The 18,407-nt window shown below is 45.1% G+C and overlaps 1 protein-coding gene across 1 annotated transcript in view; it reads right to left on the minus strand.

Moving 5' to 3' along the window:
* Window positions 1–18,407, minus strand: part of HASPIN (histone H3 associated protein kinase) — a 775,218-nt gene that overhangs the window by 458,353 nt on the left and 298,458 nt on the right. Inside the window, exon 9 of the mRNA XM_078671435.1 lies at window positions 16,086–16,171. Within this exon, the coding sequence (XP_078527561.1) occupies window positions 16,086–16,171 (86 nt within the window). The remainder of the gene's footprint in view (window positions 1–16,085; window positions 16,172–18,407) is intronic.

Raw genomic sequence — 18,407 nt, forward strand, 5'->3', positions numbered from 1 at the left:
TGCCGATTGCGTATGTGCCGATAAAGACTCACAAATCTTTTATAACAGTTTGAGTGTCAGCCGAGCGCTGAGGCCACATCCAAATGAACCTTGAACACTAATCCACTGCGACCATGATGTATTTATAGTTACCATCCCTCTGTAAGGGACCGCAGTGGTCCAGGTAAACGCAAGCTAATGGTTTATCTGAAATTAACAGGGGCGTCTGCGCAGGACGTTTCACTGTAGAGACTTTCATCTTTTGGCATATTTCACAATCCAAAACGTAGTTTCTGGTTTGTTTCCTCATGCTTGGCCACCAATATCTTTGATTTGATAATGATACCGTGGCGGAAACACCTGCATGTGCAGAGGCGAGCCCTTCATGTGCTGCTAGGGTTAGTCCTAATCTATGTTCCATGTTTGTAATTACTCTATCCCCCCCACTCCAGGGATTCGAGCAAACGGAACATTATTTGCATCAGTTATATACACGAGTATTTGAGTTGAAACACTTTAGGTAATATTTTACCGCTGTCCTTGCTTCAAGCATTGACAGACAGCATTATTTCACGGTCTATTTTCGTTTTTTGAACAAGTGATTGCAGCTACAGAAGCCGTTTGCACAGCTGCCTTCGCGGATTCATCAGCCAATGAATTCCCTTCAACGTGAACGCCATCACTCAGCGTGTGTATCACGTGAGTGTTTTGAAGTCCTTCTCATAACTGAACTACTTGTTCGCAAAGCGTTTTATGCTCGATTGTGCCACCTTTTGCATCTTTGAAACCTTTTTAAAGCCAATTCTGTAAATATTCATTGTAAGATTGGACACAATAGAAAGAATCGCACACTATGAGTGTGGGGAATTCGCGATCCGTATTTTCAAGTACCATGATGAATGCTTGGAGTTCAGCTCGCAGAGCTGTACAATCTCCTAGAGATTGGGTTTTTGTGACCATAGGTCTGAATTTAGGCGTTTTTACCACCCGAGGATCATCTGAGTGATTCGGGATACTGTTCCAACTGTTCCCAATTGATCGCTGATTATAACATCGCTGCCGAGTCATATATGAATCTGTTGGATTTGTTTGATTTGAGGTGTATGCATGTTGATATGAGAGTGCTGTAAGGTGTGTGGGCTATGGTGACGATGTAACTGTTTTATATATTTTTTGTATTTTCCCTATATTGAATAGTTATGATTTATATGTAATGAATTTATCTTGATTATGTTTATGAATTGGAAAAATATTCTCATAAAATAAAAAATATCTTTTATATTTTTGCAAATATGTGTTCAAGAATCTCTTATGTGGTTCGAGGCTAGCATAAATATATTTGGACCTTTTTTGGGGCCTTTCTTTTGAATATAATAGGCAGGTATCTCTTCTTCGCCTTGATCCATAGGTCTGAATTTGCCATCGCGCATATGACCTTTAACGATCGCGCATGCAGCACTGTAAGCTTGTTTACCCCTGTAGCGGGTTGTGCTGATCCGTCAGTATAAATTATACACTCATACTGGTCTAGAGGCAGAATTTCAGTAGGCAGAGGACATTCTTGTACGTATTGTAGAAATGCTTGTGTTTTTAAATAGGGATCAAAAACGTATTCAACGGAGGAGCTTCGCGCGTATCCAAGATGGACGCGTGAGCGCAGGGCTCCCGAGACCCTTTCCGCCTCCCGAATCTATCCCGTAAAGAATCCTGATTTGGACGACGGGTACTTTTCGCTGATGCCCTGCTGATACGCAAACTTTTTCCGAAAATCGAATTGGCTGCCGGGAACCGGACTTACTGCACTTTGAAATTTGCGGCCTATACCGAAGACCATCCGGGGGCTTGAGTCCCCGAGGTACCCAGGTGGCAATTGAACAACAACGGCTGGTGCGACACGTCCGCTGCCCCTGTGGTACTTTCGGTTTCGCTCTTGGTCATTGTTGACGGCGACTTGCTGCCGATCGGCACGGCTGCCCTGGTTCTGCTGCCAGTCCTACGCCGGCCTTTGATCCTCGCCCTCTCGCCTCTACAGGCTTGCCACGAAGGTAATCATTCTGACCAGATCCCAAAGGTTCCGTCAGAGCTCGTCGTCCATCATGGCGGGCAGGGCGGATGTCGAGAAGCGTGCCACCAGAGGCCCATTCCGAGGAGGGGTTGCCCAATCTCAGACCATAGATTGCTTTACTCGCCCGAAGGGATCCCCAGGCGGAGCGAGCAAGGTCCTTGAGGAAACTGGTGATGGTCCTCCTGAGACTGAGGAGCCAACTTTGAAGGATGTTATGGGCGCCATTGCAAGTGTTCGGACTACTATGGGCCAGCAGTATGAAACCCTGGCAGCTAAGATAGACACGGTGGCGATCGAAGTCAATCTTATCAGGACAGACTTGGGGAAAACCAATGAGCGGGTCAAGTCCCTTGATATCAAGACCGCGAGCCTGACCACGGATGTCTCGGATCTCCAGACCGAAGTCCGCAATCTCCGAACGTCCAATGACTGGTTTGCCCGTCGGCTGGATGATTTCGAGAGCCGGGCCAGACGCAACAACATCCGCATCGTAGGTGTTCCGGAGAACTCCGCAGACTTGTCTACAGACATTCTGGTGGAAGACCTTGTTTTGAATCACTTGGCACCAAAGGGCCTCAGTAAACTTTTTACGGTGGAGCGGACTCAGAGTCCCTGGTGGGAAGCCCAAGCTGGGAGCCACTCCGAGGCATAAAATAGCCAGGATTTTTAATTTCAGGGACAGGGATGCTATCCTGCAAGCCTCACGTACCAATGGTCCCACTAAATTTGAGAATGCGTTGATCAGTTTTTACCCGGACTTTACACAGGCGGTGCAGAAACAACGTATGGGTTTTACGGGGGTGAAAAGGCGACTCAGGGACATGGGACTAAAATACGCCATGCTTTTCCCGGCCCGCCTGAGGATTGAACATGGAGAACGTGTGCTCTTTTGAATGCCCCGAGGTGGCCAGTGACTGGTTGGACACTTTGTCGACGCGCCATACCAGCCCGGAGAGTTCGAGGGGCGCCGAAGGCGGCTTGGAAGAACAGGAGTAGTGAGTCTAAGCCGGCGAGCCCAACTTTATGGCAGTGGCTCTGTGACTATTATGTCTATACAGTGTGGATACCCGGGGGTGGGGGGATTCGGGACTCTTCCTCCTTTGGGGACTTTTTTCTCTCTTCTTGTAGGTTAGTTTAATGGGGAGACAGGCACACTGCAAGTTGGGGTGGCTTTTTGGTCTACCGCAGGGGTGCAGGGTGGGGGGTGTGTGTTTTGAGGGTTCTTTTGGGGGTGGCGGGGGGGTCTTTTCTTTCTTGTTTGTATCGAGGCTGCGCTTTGTTCCATATTTTCTGCTATGTGCCTGTTTTGTGGCGGGGGGGCAGAGTGTTCATTTCTGGGATGGGAGGTAGGGGGCTGAGGGTACTGAGCTGGAACGTCAACGGTCTTGGTGATAGGATAAAACGGGGGATAGTTTTGCAATATTTGAAACGATGCTCCCCGGATATAGTTTTACTCCAGGAGACACATTTAGTAGGAAATACGTGCCAAGCACTGAATAGACGGGGCTAGCGGTTGGTGGCCCATTCTGGATTTACCACTGGGTCGTGGGGGCGGGCGTCCTGGTCAGGAACTCCCTCCCCCTGGAGATAGATGACACGGTGCTGGATGATAGAGGCCGCTATGCGGCTATTACGGGTCGGTGGGAGGGGAAGACTATCTCCATTTTGTCTGTGTATGTTCCGCCTGGTCTACAGTCCACCACATTTACTGATTTGGGTAGGGTGGTCCTGGGGTTCCCTGACGGCTTGTTGGTAGTGGGTGGCGATTTTAATTCAGTTGTCAATGGGGAGGAAGATCGTAGCCCCCCCAGACTCCTTCCCACATCGCAGCTATGGCTGGGAAATTTTTTGGACATGTTGGGTCTAGCGGATTGTTGGAGGCAACTGCACCCTGGGCAGCTCCAGTATACCTTCTACTCGGGAGCTCATGGGAGTCTCTCGAGACTCGATTATATCCTCGTACCGGCGGTGCAGATGGTCTCTGTAAGGGAAATCAGGCATTTAGCTAGGGGGATCTCAGACCACTCCCCACTCTGGCTCACTGTTGACGTACAGCTGGGGGCCGGGGGTCGGATTGCCCCGATCAATCCATGGCACCTTCGTAACCCCAAAATTAGAACGGAGGTGGTTAAGTGTATAGATTTCTATTTTGCTGAGAATGAGGGGTCGGTGTCCTCCCCTGTCTCCTTGTGGGAGGCTTATAAAACTGTGATCCGTGGTCAGACTCTGTCCTTGATTGCTAGCGAGAGGAAGCGCAAAAATGAGGAAGTGGTGGGCTTGGAAAATGAAATCACTGGGTTGGAGGAACGGATGGAGTCTGGGGTTACACCTGAGGGACTGCACTCTTTGGTTCTTTAACAGTCTGAATATAGAGCTCTGGTAACTGACGCGGCCAGGGCAATGAATTGTGAGCAACAGGGGTGTTTGTATGATGTGGGTGACAAAGCGGGAAAGTTGATTGCTTGGATAGACAAAAGGGATAGATTGAATCGGGTGGTGCCTGTTGTTGAGAAAGTGGATGGAACGCGAGTGGTGGACCCGGTTGAGATAGTCGAGGTCTTTGCCCAGCATTTTCAGAAGGTTTACGCGCCGGTCTCGGATAGACCGGAGGAAGACTCTCACTTGTTGCTCCGGGATATCGCGTTGCCTAGCCTGTCAGAATCGGACAAGGAGCTTATGGAGGCGGAATTTTCCACCGATGAAGTTGCACTCGCTATCCGCTCACTTCGCTCGGGGAAGGCCTCCGGTCCGAACGGTATACCCGTCGAACTGTACAAGCTGTGCCCTGACAAAATGGCGCCGTATCTTCGTCGGATGTTCTCGGCATCGCGAGACCTTGGATCCCTTCCCCGGGATCAGAGATTGGCGTCCATTGTGGTCATCCATAAAGATGGCAAGCCCCGTGTTCATCGTATCGGCCGATATCGCTTTTTAATGCGGAGCCCAAGATCCTGGCGAAGCTTTTGGCTAAACGGCTGATTGCGGTGATCAGTGACTTTATACACCCGGACCAATCTGGCTTTATCCCCCATCGGAACACCGCGCTCAATCTTCGCCGTCTTCATGGCATCTAAGCGAGAGCGGGGTCTCTTGACGAGCCGGCCATCTTGGTTTCTCTTGATGCCTCGATGGCCTTCGACACGGTGGAATGGCCATATCTGTGGGCTGCCCTTGCTAAGTTTGGTTTTGGCCCTAAGTTCATCATGTGGGTCAGACTTCTGTATGAGCAACTGCTGGCTCAGGTGGTGGTCAACGGCAGGGCCTCGGAACCCTTTGTTCTCGGACGCGGCACGAGACAGGGGTGCCCTTTGTCGCCACTCCTTTTTGCGCTTGCGCTTGCCCTTGAACCCCTTGCCGCGTGGCTCCGCTGGGAACCCTCGCTCAAGGGCATTCGATGGTCCCCTGACTTAGAGGATCGTATATCGCTATATGCCGACGACATATTGTTGTACCTGACCTCTCCCCGTAAGTCAATGGGAGTCCTATTTGACGTCTTGAGTTCCTTCGGGAGGAACTCCGGTTTAGTTATCAATTGGGCCAAGTCCTGTATCTACCCACTTACTGGAGAATTATCTTCTCTGCCCCGCATTTGCCCGATACCCGTTTCTAGAGGCGGCTTTAAGTACTTGGGGATCTACATTTCATTGGACCCCACAGTACGCTATGAGCGTAATTTATTACCTCCACTTGCCCGGCTTAGGTCGGATGTTGCGGCGTGGTGTGGCTTGCCTTTGTCCCCTTTAGGAAGAGCGGCCCTGTTCAAGATGATGTCTCTTCCCCGATTCTTGTACGCCGTCCAAAACACACTTGATCTGGTGCCGGCTAGCTATTTTCGTGAAATTGAGGGCCTCCAGAGGAGACTGATGTGGGGCGGGCGACCCCGCATAGCATTGGCAAAATTGACTTTGCCCTGGTACGACGGTGGTATAGCGTTGCCTGATATTAAACAATACTACTGGGCATCTCAACTGAGCGCTGTTAACCATGCCATGTACGGTCCTGTTCCGAATCCCGCATTCGAGATGGATAGGTGGCAGCTGCCCGGGGGCGACTATAATAGAGCGCTCTATTCTAGAGCCGCCAGGAAGAACCTGACGGGTCCCACTGGGGTGGCGGTGCGAGTGTGGGGTAGTGCAACTACGGCTACGGGGTGGACGGATAGGCTGACTAGAGCGACCCCCCTATATGCTGCGGAGAGACTGGGTGGTCTATGGACGTCGAAGGGATTCGATAGATGGGACCTTATTGGCATCAGTAAAGTGGGCGATTTCTGGGCCAAAAATAGAGTCAAGACTTTTGATGAACTGAAACAGGAATATAAGTTGAGTGATAGGGAATATTTCCGATATCTCCAAGTCCGTCACGCACTTGAATCGGTTTTCCCAGCTGGAACTACGATCCCGGAGTCTTCTCCCCTGGAGGACAGAGTGCTGGACGGACACGTCCCTGACAGCACTATCTCTCTTATCTATAAAAAACTTATTAATGACCGTTCGGACCTCCTTGTACAGCTTCGGGGTGCATGGACTGGCGATGGACTGGAATTGGACGATGAAGACTGGCAGGCTGCGATGTCCTCCCCTAAAGAGGTCGCGATTCCGGCGCGTCTCCGACTGGTACAGCTGAAGATTCTGCACCGTGTCTATGTCACGGGTCCACGATTGATACATATGGGTTATTCTGCGGATGGGCTGTGTAGGCGTGGCTGTGGTATGCTTGCTACCTTCCTCCACATTATATGGGAATGTCCGGAGGTAGTGGTTTTTTGGACGCGAGTGCATGCGGTGATGGGTGAGGTGACGGGTGTTGGGTTATTGCCTGAGGCCAGACGCTGTTTGTTGAACATTTGGGAGCCGAATCAATGCACTGTTGCTCAGACTCAATGGGTCACACTGGGCAACATGATTGCGAAAAGAGACATTGCTCAATTGTGGGGATCTCAGAGGGCACCATCAGTCCTAACTTGGAAAGAAAACATGGACTGGTGCATGCTTAGAGAAAAAATCGTGTATGTTTCCCGTGGTAGGCCCAAGAAATGGGGAAGGATATGGGGTCAATGGAATTCGTACCGAGGAGAGATATGCACTCCCCCCCTTACTGAAGCTCTCGACACTCCTCAATTTCCTTAACTGTACGTTTCGGCTTCCCAGTTTCCCGTTGTATGCGATGTATTGCTTGCTCTCGGCCCCCCCCTCTCCCAAGATCTCTCCTTCTTCGTAGCAATACTTATTATTCGCCTTTCTCCCCCTGCCGCATGAGACAGTCATTACATTGCATGGTACCGCCTCGACTTCTTTTTGTGTTTCAATTTTTGTTATTTATAATATATAAAATGTGAAACCTTTTATGTATCCTCTTATTGCCACGAGCTCTATATAACATCGTGCCTTTTCGCTGCCGGGCCCTCGGGTTGTCGGCTGATGAGCTGTGTATTATTGTGCTACTGTTATTGCGTATAACTGACCAGCCATGGTGGTTGTAGGTCTGTAACTGTATTCCCTTTCTTACAAAATAAAGGTTTTTGAAAAGAAAAAAAAATAACTTTTTCAACATCAGTTGCAGCAAGAGAATTAACCCATTGTATCCATCTCGGATGTAAAGCTTTAGCATTTGGAATGCTCGCTTTTGTCACTGCTTCTAAGGCAAGTACAGGAGTTACGATCATAATGTGTTTTCCCTGTGCGAGGACTCTCTCTTTTGCTACAGCAGTTAGAACAGCTGTCAGAATTTTTTCTGTAGAAGTGAATTTCATTTCTGCTTGTGTGTACAAATGTGATTTGTAAGCTATTGGTACTTTTTCACCTTCTTTAAAAGTTAAGTACGTGAATCTGCATTGTCCTGGAATGATTCGGATCACTAAACTGCGTACGTTTATGCGTGTTTGCAAATGTTTTGTTGCTAACATGTCTGTTTGAAGTGAAAGCAAAATTTCTGTGTGTTCTTTTTTCCAATGAATAAGTTTAAAATCAGGTTTGATTAATTCGTAGAGAGGTTTAACCCTTTCTGCGTAGTTTAGAATGTTAGTTCTTCCGGAATTCAGGAATCCCAGAATTGACTACGTTTTTCAGCGTTTTTGGAGGTAAGAGCAGCGCACACTTTTCTAAAAATTTGGCTGCCGGGCTTTTTCCTTCACTTGATAACTCATGTACTAGAAAAAGGACTTTGAGATGGGCAATTCTTGATTTCTTAAAATTGAATTTGTACCCTTCAGAGGCGAAGCGAAGTATAATGGTGTTCAACCTGTTCAAGTGCCTGTCCAGGTAATCGTCTGTCAGATAGATGACATTGACATATGACAATGCCTCGTCATCATAAGTTTGTAGTAACTCTGTTACCCTTTCTGAGAATAACCCAGGACTAATCTTGAATGCTTAAGGGAGGCAACAGAAGTGACGCTGTGTCCCCATGATTGAGAAAGCGGTCAAATACCTATTTTTCTGGTGCAATGTTTTGACAAAAGAAACCATTTGAAATGTCTAATGTGGTTTTATATTTTTTCCCGCACAATGTTATTCATTAATGCTGTACTGCGTGCATTTTGCACTGCAAATGTTTTGCAAAAAGAGTTTACATATCTGTAATCCAATACTAGACTATATGTATTGTCTGGTTTGGAGCTAGGAAACAAAGGATTGTTCATTGATGAGGTGCATGTTTCAATCACCCCTTGGGACTCAAGTTGATCTAATATCTCCCTGACCTGATTTTTAGCTTCTTGCTTAACTGAGTACTGCCTTTGTGCAGTTGGTTGATTTTTTAACTGGATATTGTGGTGAGGAGAATTCTCATCCCATCCAACATGATGTTTATATAATGCCGGAGCTTGAGCGACTGCCCATTTCCTGGCATACGTATATTTTAAATGTATTGGAATATGATTAGAGAAGGCTGGCATAATGATGTCTTCATAAAACAGAACAGTTTGTAAGGGATGCACTTTCCACAAGCCCTTACGGTGCAAAGTATATTCTATTCATTAGTATACAATGCTATGTTGCAAGTATCAGCCACTTTTATCACAAAACATTATATCTATTCAAACATTCCTTTTGTAAAATCTACTGTCAAAAATAGGGAAATTAAAAATCCGAATGCTTCCTGGTCTTCATTCTTGGAACTGTATTCTGATTCTTGTTTATATCGTGAACAATGATCCATATATGATAATCATAGCAATCTCACCTCTCCCAATGCATTTCAGTAAGTACCTTCATCAGGGGAGCACTAAAACAATGAAAACATTCCTTGTAATCAAAACAAATTATAACATTAGGCTCTTTATACACAAGTCATTAGGGATAGACCCTTCCGCTCACACAGAGCGTATTACAAAAATTTCCTGATGCGTTCACTGAACAAAGAGTCCAACTGAATCCCATGTAAATGATTCAGACCTTGTGGTATGTGTCAAAGAAAACGAATGCAAAGTGCCGTGCAAATTAATAAGTGCCCCTCTCTCCCTGTGCTCAATCTCGGTGCTGGTTAACACACAAACACTCACCTATGGTGAAACGCTCAAAAGAATTTGGACTAAATATGACCACTGCCTGTAAGAGCCAACGAAACAGATAAGTATATATCAATCATGTTTGTGCCACTTAAAAAAGCATCTGGCCGGTATAAAATTAAAGGCCACCTACTTTAAACCGCTGGTTGCAATCTTCGAGCGATTGATTCTCCAATAATCGATATATATATAATATTCTACAAAATAAACAACAAACGAAACAGCCATCATGTAGTCACTAGCGTTTCCGAATTACTACTCCAAAAACCATGTCTCACTGCTAACTTCCAACGCCATCGTACCTGGCAAACAAACGCCAACTTCTCCTCGCTTTCTCCTACTCCTTGATGTGTACGTCTGCGCGACAGCGTTCACCACGTCAAGGCCCTAAGCCAGGTATTATGAACGTTTCTAAGAACAGACATAGAAGACAGACTATGCTGCTCGTACTTCATACTTTAATGTCTGTGGCGTAACAATGGTCAATAAACTTTAGTGAATTCCTACTTTTCTATTCAAAAAGTGACATCATTGCACTTACTCAACCATTATAAAATAAAATCCTATCTCCTATGAACAAAAGTAACTAATCTTCCTGCCGTCTAATAAACGACCAATGAAAAAATGAGATAATAATAGTGCACATATGAAAAAACGTGTCACTAAAAGTACCTTATTAACTTATGTGTGTGTAATTACGATTGTCATTATTATAGATGACCCGTTGTTTAAACCACCCCTCGTGCACTCGTTGTTCAGTAAACCAGGCAGTTAATTTCCTGAGTTGTACATGGCCATCTGGGCACTCCCTGACAAATTCTGATGGCCAGTCTTGTTCAGCTAGAAGAATATCATAACCCTTAGAAAGTCGCTCCCAAAAGGGTGCTCTCACTTTTCTTGGTATGTCTCCCTCCATCCGGAGTGTTATTTCATATAACCTATGTGGAGAACTAACCCTCGTATCTGCAGTTTCAACTGGAATACATTCATTCGAGTCTACTGTCTCCAGAAGATCCTTCAGGTTCTGGCGAGCTATGTGACTTCTGCTGCGCTGTCCAACATTGTCTGAGCCCATTCTCCGTTCTTGAGTTGTGTCCTCAAGATCCTCGGCATGTCTGTTTTTTAGACCTGCTACCTTCTTTTTGCTAAATTGAGATTTCTTGCTTTTCTGAACGTGTTGATCGTCTTTGGACTTTGCGCGTTCTTCCTTGTTTTCTGACCGTCCTCTTCCTCCGTATTTCTGTGATGAAGTCTGAAAGGTACGAGAGGAACGTGCATCAGTATCTTGATATCCATCAGGTTTTCTCAAATTATCCCTATTCCTGAGGTTGCACCTCCTTTCAGAGGGCTCCTTTTGAGAAGACCTACCTCTGGAATGAGAAAACTTCTCTTTAGAAGTTTGTTTGCTATTTTCCCACTTCTTTTTAGAAGGAGTAGGAGTGTTTTTAGTAAAGGCCTAATTAGGACTTTCAGACAGTTGGGGTTTCACTGGTTCCCCACCCAGACTGTCTCTGCCTAATTCTTCATAGGATTTTTATTCTGGCTAGTTCTTGTGGTTGCTCAGTTACGTCAAATTCTCTTAATTTCTGGCGGATCGCCACAGATGCTGCTTCTCCTTTAATATTAGCTAATATTATTGTCGAGACCTGTTTGAAATCTTTCAGTAGTTTCATACCTAAATTTAGAGCAGGCCCAGCCCCGTCCATATTAGTTTTGAATCTGTTTCAGGACGTCTGGTATTACCTCCATGGACGGAACACCATGTGTTTTAGTGTAGATAGCAGCAAAGACTGTACCCCAAGTGGTGCAGTCCTCCAGATGTGGTGTGATCTCCATTGGTAAACAGATTGTTCAGATCCTGTGTTTCTCATGGGGGCTAGTATTAGGAAATACTGCTTTGATTTAAGTAATTGTTTGAGCTATCCAGAATGGAATTTGTTCACGTTTTGCAGATAATTTACCAATGACTGAGTGTAAAGTCTGTGGTGTAATTTTAGTGTATTTCCCTGCTGAGAGGTATGTTGTGGAATAACTATTGCAGGTCGGACAGTAAGAGTCTGCATGACATATTGGACTAATTGTCTGTAGATTTTGATTAACTCTTTGAGTTGAGCTAGTAATTCTACATCTGACATGTCGTTAATGTCAGGATGTGGTGTATAGCCAGCTAAAACCGGCCATGTAGCTCCTGGTCTACCTATTGGACCGAGCCTGGTAATGTGATTTAAATGTTTTAGGGTGCCTTTAAACCAGAGCTCATGCTCCTGGTATGTAAGTGGAATTTCAATATCCTCTAAAGGAATATATTCCTCTGGTGGTTCATCTTCTTTGTAGAAGTAAAACACGTGTGTTACTGGATTTGCTTCTGGGAAGACTATCCATGAATATAATACCTCTGTTTGGTGATATTTATGTGCCTCTATCACAAAAACTGCCCTACCACCTCTTGATGTTAGGCCATGTTTTATAAGTTTTATGATGATGGCTTTCCTTAAATTTTGAGGAATGACTACAGCATTCTCATCAGTTTCTTGGAAACCTGTGAAGTTAAAAGTTGCATCGGCCGGATAAGTCGCAGCTCCACCGGTTTCGGTGTTGTTATCCCCGTTTAGGGACATTTTTGTTTAATGAAAACTGCAGAGCAAGTTTCAAGGGAACAAAGATAAGGTGCACAATATTTTGGAACACTGTATCCTTCAACGTTGAACAAACCAAAAAGCTAATACATAGGATTTTCTCGTCCTACTCAGCTATGGCGGATATTGTCCCTTTACCCACTCCAGACTTCTATTGGAGTATTACAGAAAAAGGGGTCTCTGAGAAAAGCCTGACTGAGTTACTTTAGTATCTAGTGTTAAATTAGTTCCTTACTAAACCCTTGGGTGCCATGTAGTGTAGTTCCTATAGTCCCAATAGGCTCTGCACATTGGAATAATGTACACTATAGATTTGACACAGGACTGAGGTCAATATGTCTCTATCGAGTATACTAAACTTAATTGTGTGTGCCAGCTAACTCAGAGGTCCCTAGAAACTTTCTTGAATAAACAAGAAGGGATTAATCTCTGACAACCGCATAAACATGACAACTTTGTTTCCCCTAGAATCGAAACGATATCTTCAGAGTCGTGGAAACAATAGATAACTATTTCACTCAGTCAATCGTGCATGCTTTGTTTCTACAGAGTTGCATAGAAATAGAGAGACGGGCGTTTCAATAAAAGGGGTTTATTGAACAGTCTCATTTCTCATGCAAGAGATATGAACTGCTATAATCGTTACACAGAATGCGAATTATAATGCGTACAGTGCAAACAGTAATATAAGATAATACTGTAATAGCATTGTCTGTTGCTAGGACATATATATAAATACATACATAAATAACAGGCTAAAATACTCAACTGGTGCTTCTAAAATACGCCTATCCCAGTGTACCTAACCTAGGTCCAGTACGAGGGAAGTAGTAGGTGCTGTTTAGCTTAAGTTTAGTTTTGCCAAGCATCTGCCAAAGGTTTCTCTAGGTTCTAATCAGCCACATACCTTAGAATGAAAGAGGTTGGTATCTCTTTCTAGGGACTCGATTTCCCAACACCCCGCAAGGTGAGTCAGAAACACTAGAGCTGGATTCTCAGCAGGAGGATGACAGCTTTTGGTCAGTGCATCAGCTGAAGAGTTGGCTTCCTTCGGCACTTGCTGTAGTGAGCTGCGTCGTTCAAGTAGGTAGTCGTACTGCACCGAACCACACCGTGCTTTGCCATAGCAAGTGAAGGTATATTTATACCTTGAAGGTGTTTAGGAATGCCAGTATTGACATAAAGTCGGGCATATGAACGTCAAGAATGAACCCCTAAATGAATAGACGTTCATGCATAATGAATGAATTCTTGGAGAAATCAATATCCAAGCAAGGGGAAGTCCCTAACGGCTCAAGAGTCTGGTTTTCCAAGAAATCGTTGTGACGTAGATGAACGGATGGAGGTAGCCATGCATGGACTATGCCTAAATAAGGACTGGATTTCTATGCCTATATAAGGGCAATGTGGATTGAAACTATATAAGGGCATGAATCGGGAAAATCCATACTGAATCTTAATCGACATACAACACTACCTACTAGCAATTGCCAGTAGGATGGATGGATAATATTTATATATGGTTCGGGGGACACGTGGCCTCCCCTCTCCTATTTAAAGAAGGCCAGGCCCCGGGGGATGGGGTCCTAGGGGCCAATATCGACCCAGGGAGGGAGGCCAGATGGCCCCTGCTTCCCCATTAAGTTTGTTTTCTGGGCAATTCCATGGACACCACTCACAGACCCAATGAGACACTCATGCATGCACTCACAAACCCACTCAGGGGCCTACGCATCCCCTCACAGACCCACTCAGGGGCTTATGCACCTACTAATACACCTACTCACGCTCTCACATCCACTCACAGATAGACTCTCACTCATAGAGGCAATCACAAACCCACTCATACACTCTCACATCTACTCAGACCCAGCCAGATACTCACACACCCAGTCAAACACTTATGCAGGCACTCACACACCCATTGATACGCTCTCACTCGCACATCCACAGAGAATAGCATGGACACACACTCATTTTCACAGGTTACAGTTAGCAAATAACATTATAAAAACTTTGAAATTCACTGAAAAAAACCAAAGGTTACAAGGATGTTATAGTTAGGAAATAGAACAAAGAAAGGCTTAGAAATTCACTGAATAAAACAAACGTTACAGGGATGTTATGGTTAGGCTCAGAATTAAATTGTACAAAACCAGTGAAAGTCTGCAGTTATAGTTACCTGAGCTAACTATAACTTACACCCCAGGAGCAGGCATATACTGACTTGCTGGAGAGATGCCTGGCCATGAGAAAGCGTTGCCAAAGGGGATGATGGACGGAGCGTTTGAGCAAATCAAACATTCACCCGCAGTCACCTGATCTAGGTTTAATCCATCACCCTCTTTAGCTCACTCCACCACCCCAGTTCAGACATGGCCATATGCAAATCAGTCTGACCCTGTGACCCATGGGTACAGTCCAGCCCGAACGGCCAAGCCATGTCTTCCCTGGACCGGAAACAAGCATCCTGGGACCGGTTTTGGATTGATAACCCTCATCAGCCAGGCTATCTTGAATCCAGTGGCAAAGTGAGCAAGGGACCCACGTCTGGGCATACCCTGCCAACTTAGGGCGAACAAAGCAATACCAAAGGGGATGATGGACAGAGCGTTTGAGCAAATCAAACACTCACCCCCAGTCAACTGATCTGGGTTTAATCCATCACCATTCTTTAGCTCACACCACCACCCCAGTTCAGAGTGTCAGACAGGGTCGAGCTGATTTGCCAGCCAGCAAGAATCTTTCGTTATTCTGATTGGTGTAATCAAATTGTTCAATGACTGTCCATGACATGTCGTTCAGAGTGTGTCCATGTTGTATGTAGTGGTCCGTGAGGCTACTGATTTTTTTTTTTTGCATCATATTGTGCTTCTGTGTTCGACTATTCTTGTCCTGACTTTGCATGTTGTCATGCCTATGTAGTGGAGGCCACACGGGCACTGGATTAAGTATACAACATTAGATGAGTTGCAGTTAGTGTGAGGGGATGCAGGAGTTCCCTAAATAAAACTCCACCTACATCCGCTGCCTAGTTTTTACTGCTGCCAGAGGCCCAAATATTAAAATTAAATCCCTTTGGATAATGGGACCACTGGACAGTTTTTAAATGTCACTTTCACATCACCTACAGTGCACACTCAGTAAGCATACCAGCTCAGCTGTAACATAGGCATTGTAGCACACCAGGGAAACACTTGGTGTCAGCAGGTGGGCCCGATGATGAAGCAAGCCACCAACTAGGTTGGTGGGTGAGGGCTTCATAAAAAAGAAAGAAGATTTTTTCATTCCAGCAACAATACACGGCTTTGAGTTTCTCATCAGGTATTGACAGACTAGTTCTCATTGATTTAACATATAACCTAGGGGATAAGGACTAACTCTCTAATCCTCACTCTCCCTTGGTAATTATATTGATCCTTTTTAAATCAAGTAGTGTACATAGGTAGGAAGTCTTATTTTGCACACATGAGTAGTAGGAGGATAGAATATTTTTGTTAGTTACTGTAAATAACAAGCTATGTTGACAAATGTGGCAAACATGCTGATATGTGTTTTTGAATTTCACAGCCCTGGTGAAGTCCGCTAGGACGAAACGCTTTGGCTGGGGTGCTATTGCTACAATTAATAAACTTCAATAAACTGGATTGAAACTCATGTGCAAGTCTCCTGAGGCATTTGATTGGATATGTAATCTTCAAAATTGGATGATAGCATATTGTTTGGAACTTTTTGTACTGCTGCTAATTGAGCAAAATTGATTGATTAAATACCTATATGCTCCTTTTCATGTCTGTTAATTTAGCATGTCTAAATCTGTTCATTTGAGATACCAAAGTTAATATATTGAAGTATGCTTTAAACATTACACAGTGGCAGATGAATGGGTCTAACTTACTTGGAAATTATGATTTCAGGAAGAATCTCTCCAAAGCTTTTTTGAACCTCACCATTCACCTTCTTGTCGCCTTGGATGGGGATTATCTATAAGAACAAGTGGAGCATTGAAGATAAACTACATTTTTGATTCTTCTATTCGACAAATTGAAGAGTATGAGCAAATACCATTACCAAAAAGAACAAAGAAGTTCCTTTCTGAGATGTGCAGACAGACGCACACAATTATCGTTCAAACCACAGAGAACAGCAAAGCTTCTCCAACACAAATTAACTACTGGTTACTTACTTCAGTAATGTCAGCAATCTTTCCAACTCAAGTAATAGGCTTCTGTTGACTGAGGGGACTTGAGCAGGTTTCACAGTAATGAGAAGCAAAGTTTGTGCTGAGTTGTTTCACACACTTCTGTGGTCTTACGTGCAAAATGGATTTCAGCTTCTAAACAGAAAACCAAAACATATTTGAGCAGGCAGGACGTCAGGTGACTTCAGGCCAGGTACTAAGCCGACCACCCATGGGCATACAGCTCCCAATGTGCACAGCCTTTGTTCATATGGAGCAGGGTAAGGAGGTGACTCACCCCTGCTGTGCATTCCCGTTGGCAGTATGCAGCATAGAGTGACACTCAGGGCCTGCCCTGTAGCGTAGACCTGGAACCAACCTACGAGAGCTGCTGAAGCTTTTATTTGGTCACCTTTTTTATTTCATTTTTATGACACCATATTTTCCTAACATTTTTTAAGATGGTCATTGATTGCCTGCGAGATACATTTTTATTCATCTCTGTGCAAAATTAACTGTTACAGCAGTTACTGCAGTTCGAAGTCTTTCTGCTCTTCAATCTTCTGGTGGACGACTTGAGACGGAATTATTCTTCATCCCTCCCCCTGCTGCTTTACATGCCCATCAAAGAGAATTCATTTGGGTGCATGGCCTGGAGATGTTTCCTCATGCCATGGTTCCCAAATGTGGACAACAAAAGATATCCTCTTTGCAGCAGATGATGACATAGGCAACAGGTCAGTTTCCGGGCATTCATTTTTTTCTGCTCTGCTGGGTAGGACTACATGCCTGCTCACAGGGTGAGTGACAGCAGAAGCCCTTAAACTTAAAGAACAAGTTACTTACCTTCGGTAACGCTTTTTCTGGTAGATACAATATCTGCCTGTGGATTCCTCACCTTGTGAATATCCCCTTGAGTCAGCAACATTCAGAAATTCTTTTTGTAGCCTCGCGCCGACGTGGACTCGGACGTCATAGAGACACGACATCGCTCGCGACTCCGCTGACGTCACCGACGCCTACAATAGGCCCACGCCGGCGTGATGACATAGTTCCGCCCTTTTTTCCGTGCCATCGAGGCACACGGACGGACCAATGACAGTAGAAATGTACACAGTATACACAGTACACCATAGTCAAGGTAAAACACACAGTGAAAAGCAAATGCAGGAAAGCAATTGAAACATTACCTTGACAACAAAATAAATATATAATACATTACAGTAACTCTGGTATAGAAGAGTGGACAACGGGGAGGCGGGTGGGTCAGTGAGGAATCCACAGGCAGATATTGCATCTACCAGAAAAAGCGTTACCGAAGGTAAGTAACTTGTTCTTCTGATAGATACATCTGCCGTGTGGATTCCTCACCTTGTGAATAGAGTCCCACAGCAGTCCCCACTCCCGGAGGAGGGAGTCCACTCTTCTAAACCAGGAAATCCTGGAGAACAGAGCGTGCAAAGTGACCGTCCCTCCTCACTTCGGAATCCAAGCAGTAATGCTTCGCGAAAGTGTGGAGGGAAGACCAAGTTGCCGCTCTACAAATATCCTCTACAGGAACACCTCTAGCTAATGCTGAGGTCGAAGACTTAGCTCTTGTAGAATGAGCCCTTATACCCTCTGGTGGTTCCTTACCGGCCAAAGAGTAGCAGATCTTAATGCAGAGGACAATCCATCTCGACAAGGTTCTTTTACGGACCGCTCTTCCTTTCTTGCAGCCAGCAAACCCAATGAAGAGCTGGTCATCCAAACTAAAGTCTTTAGATCTGTCCAAGTAAAAAGACACCGTCCTCTTGGGGTCCAGACGGTGCAGTCTCTCTTCCTTCTTAGAAGGGTGAGGGTGAGGATAGAAGGTAGGTAGGGTAATGGACTGTCCTAGATGGAAAGGAGTTATCACCTTAGGCAGAAAAGCAGCCCTGGTCCTAAGAACCATTCGATCAGCATGAATGGTCAAGAATGGGGGCTTGTAACTAAGAGCTTGAAGCTCACTTACCCTCCTTGCCGAGGTTATAGCAACGAGGAAGACTGTCTTGAGAATCA

The sequence above is a fragment of the Lissotriton helveticus genome, chromosome 12, assembly GCF_964261635.1.
Source record: "Lissotriton helveticus chromosome 12, aLisHel1.1, whole genome shotgun sequence".
NCBI classification, from domain to species: domain Eukaryota; kingdom Metazoa; phylum Chordata; class Amphibia; order Caudata; family Salamandridae; genus Lissotriton; species Lissotriton helveticus.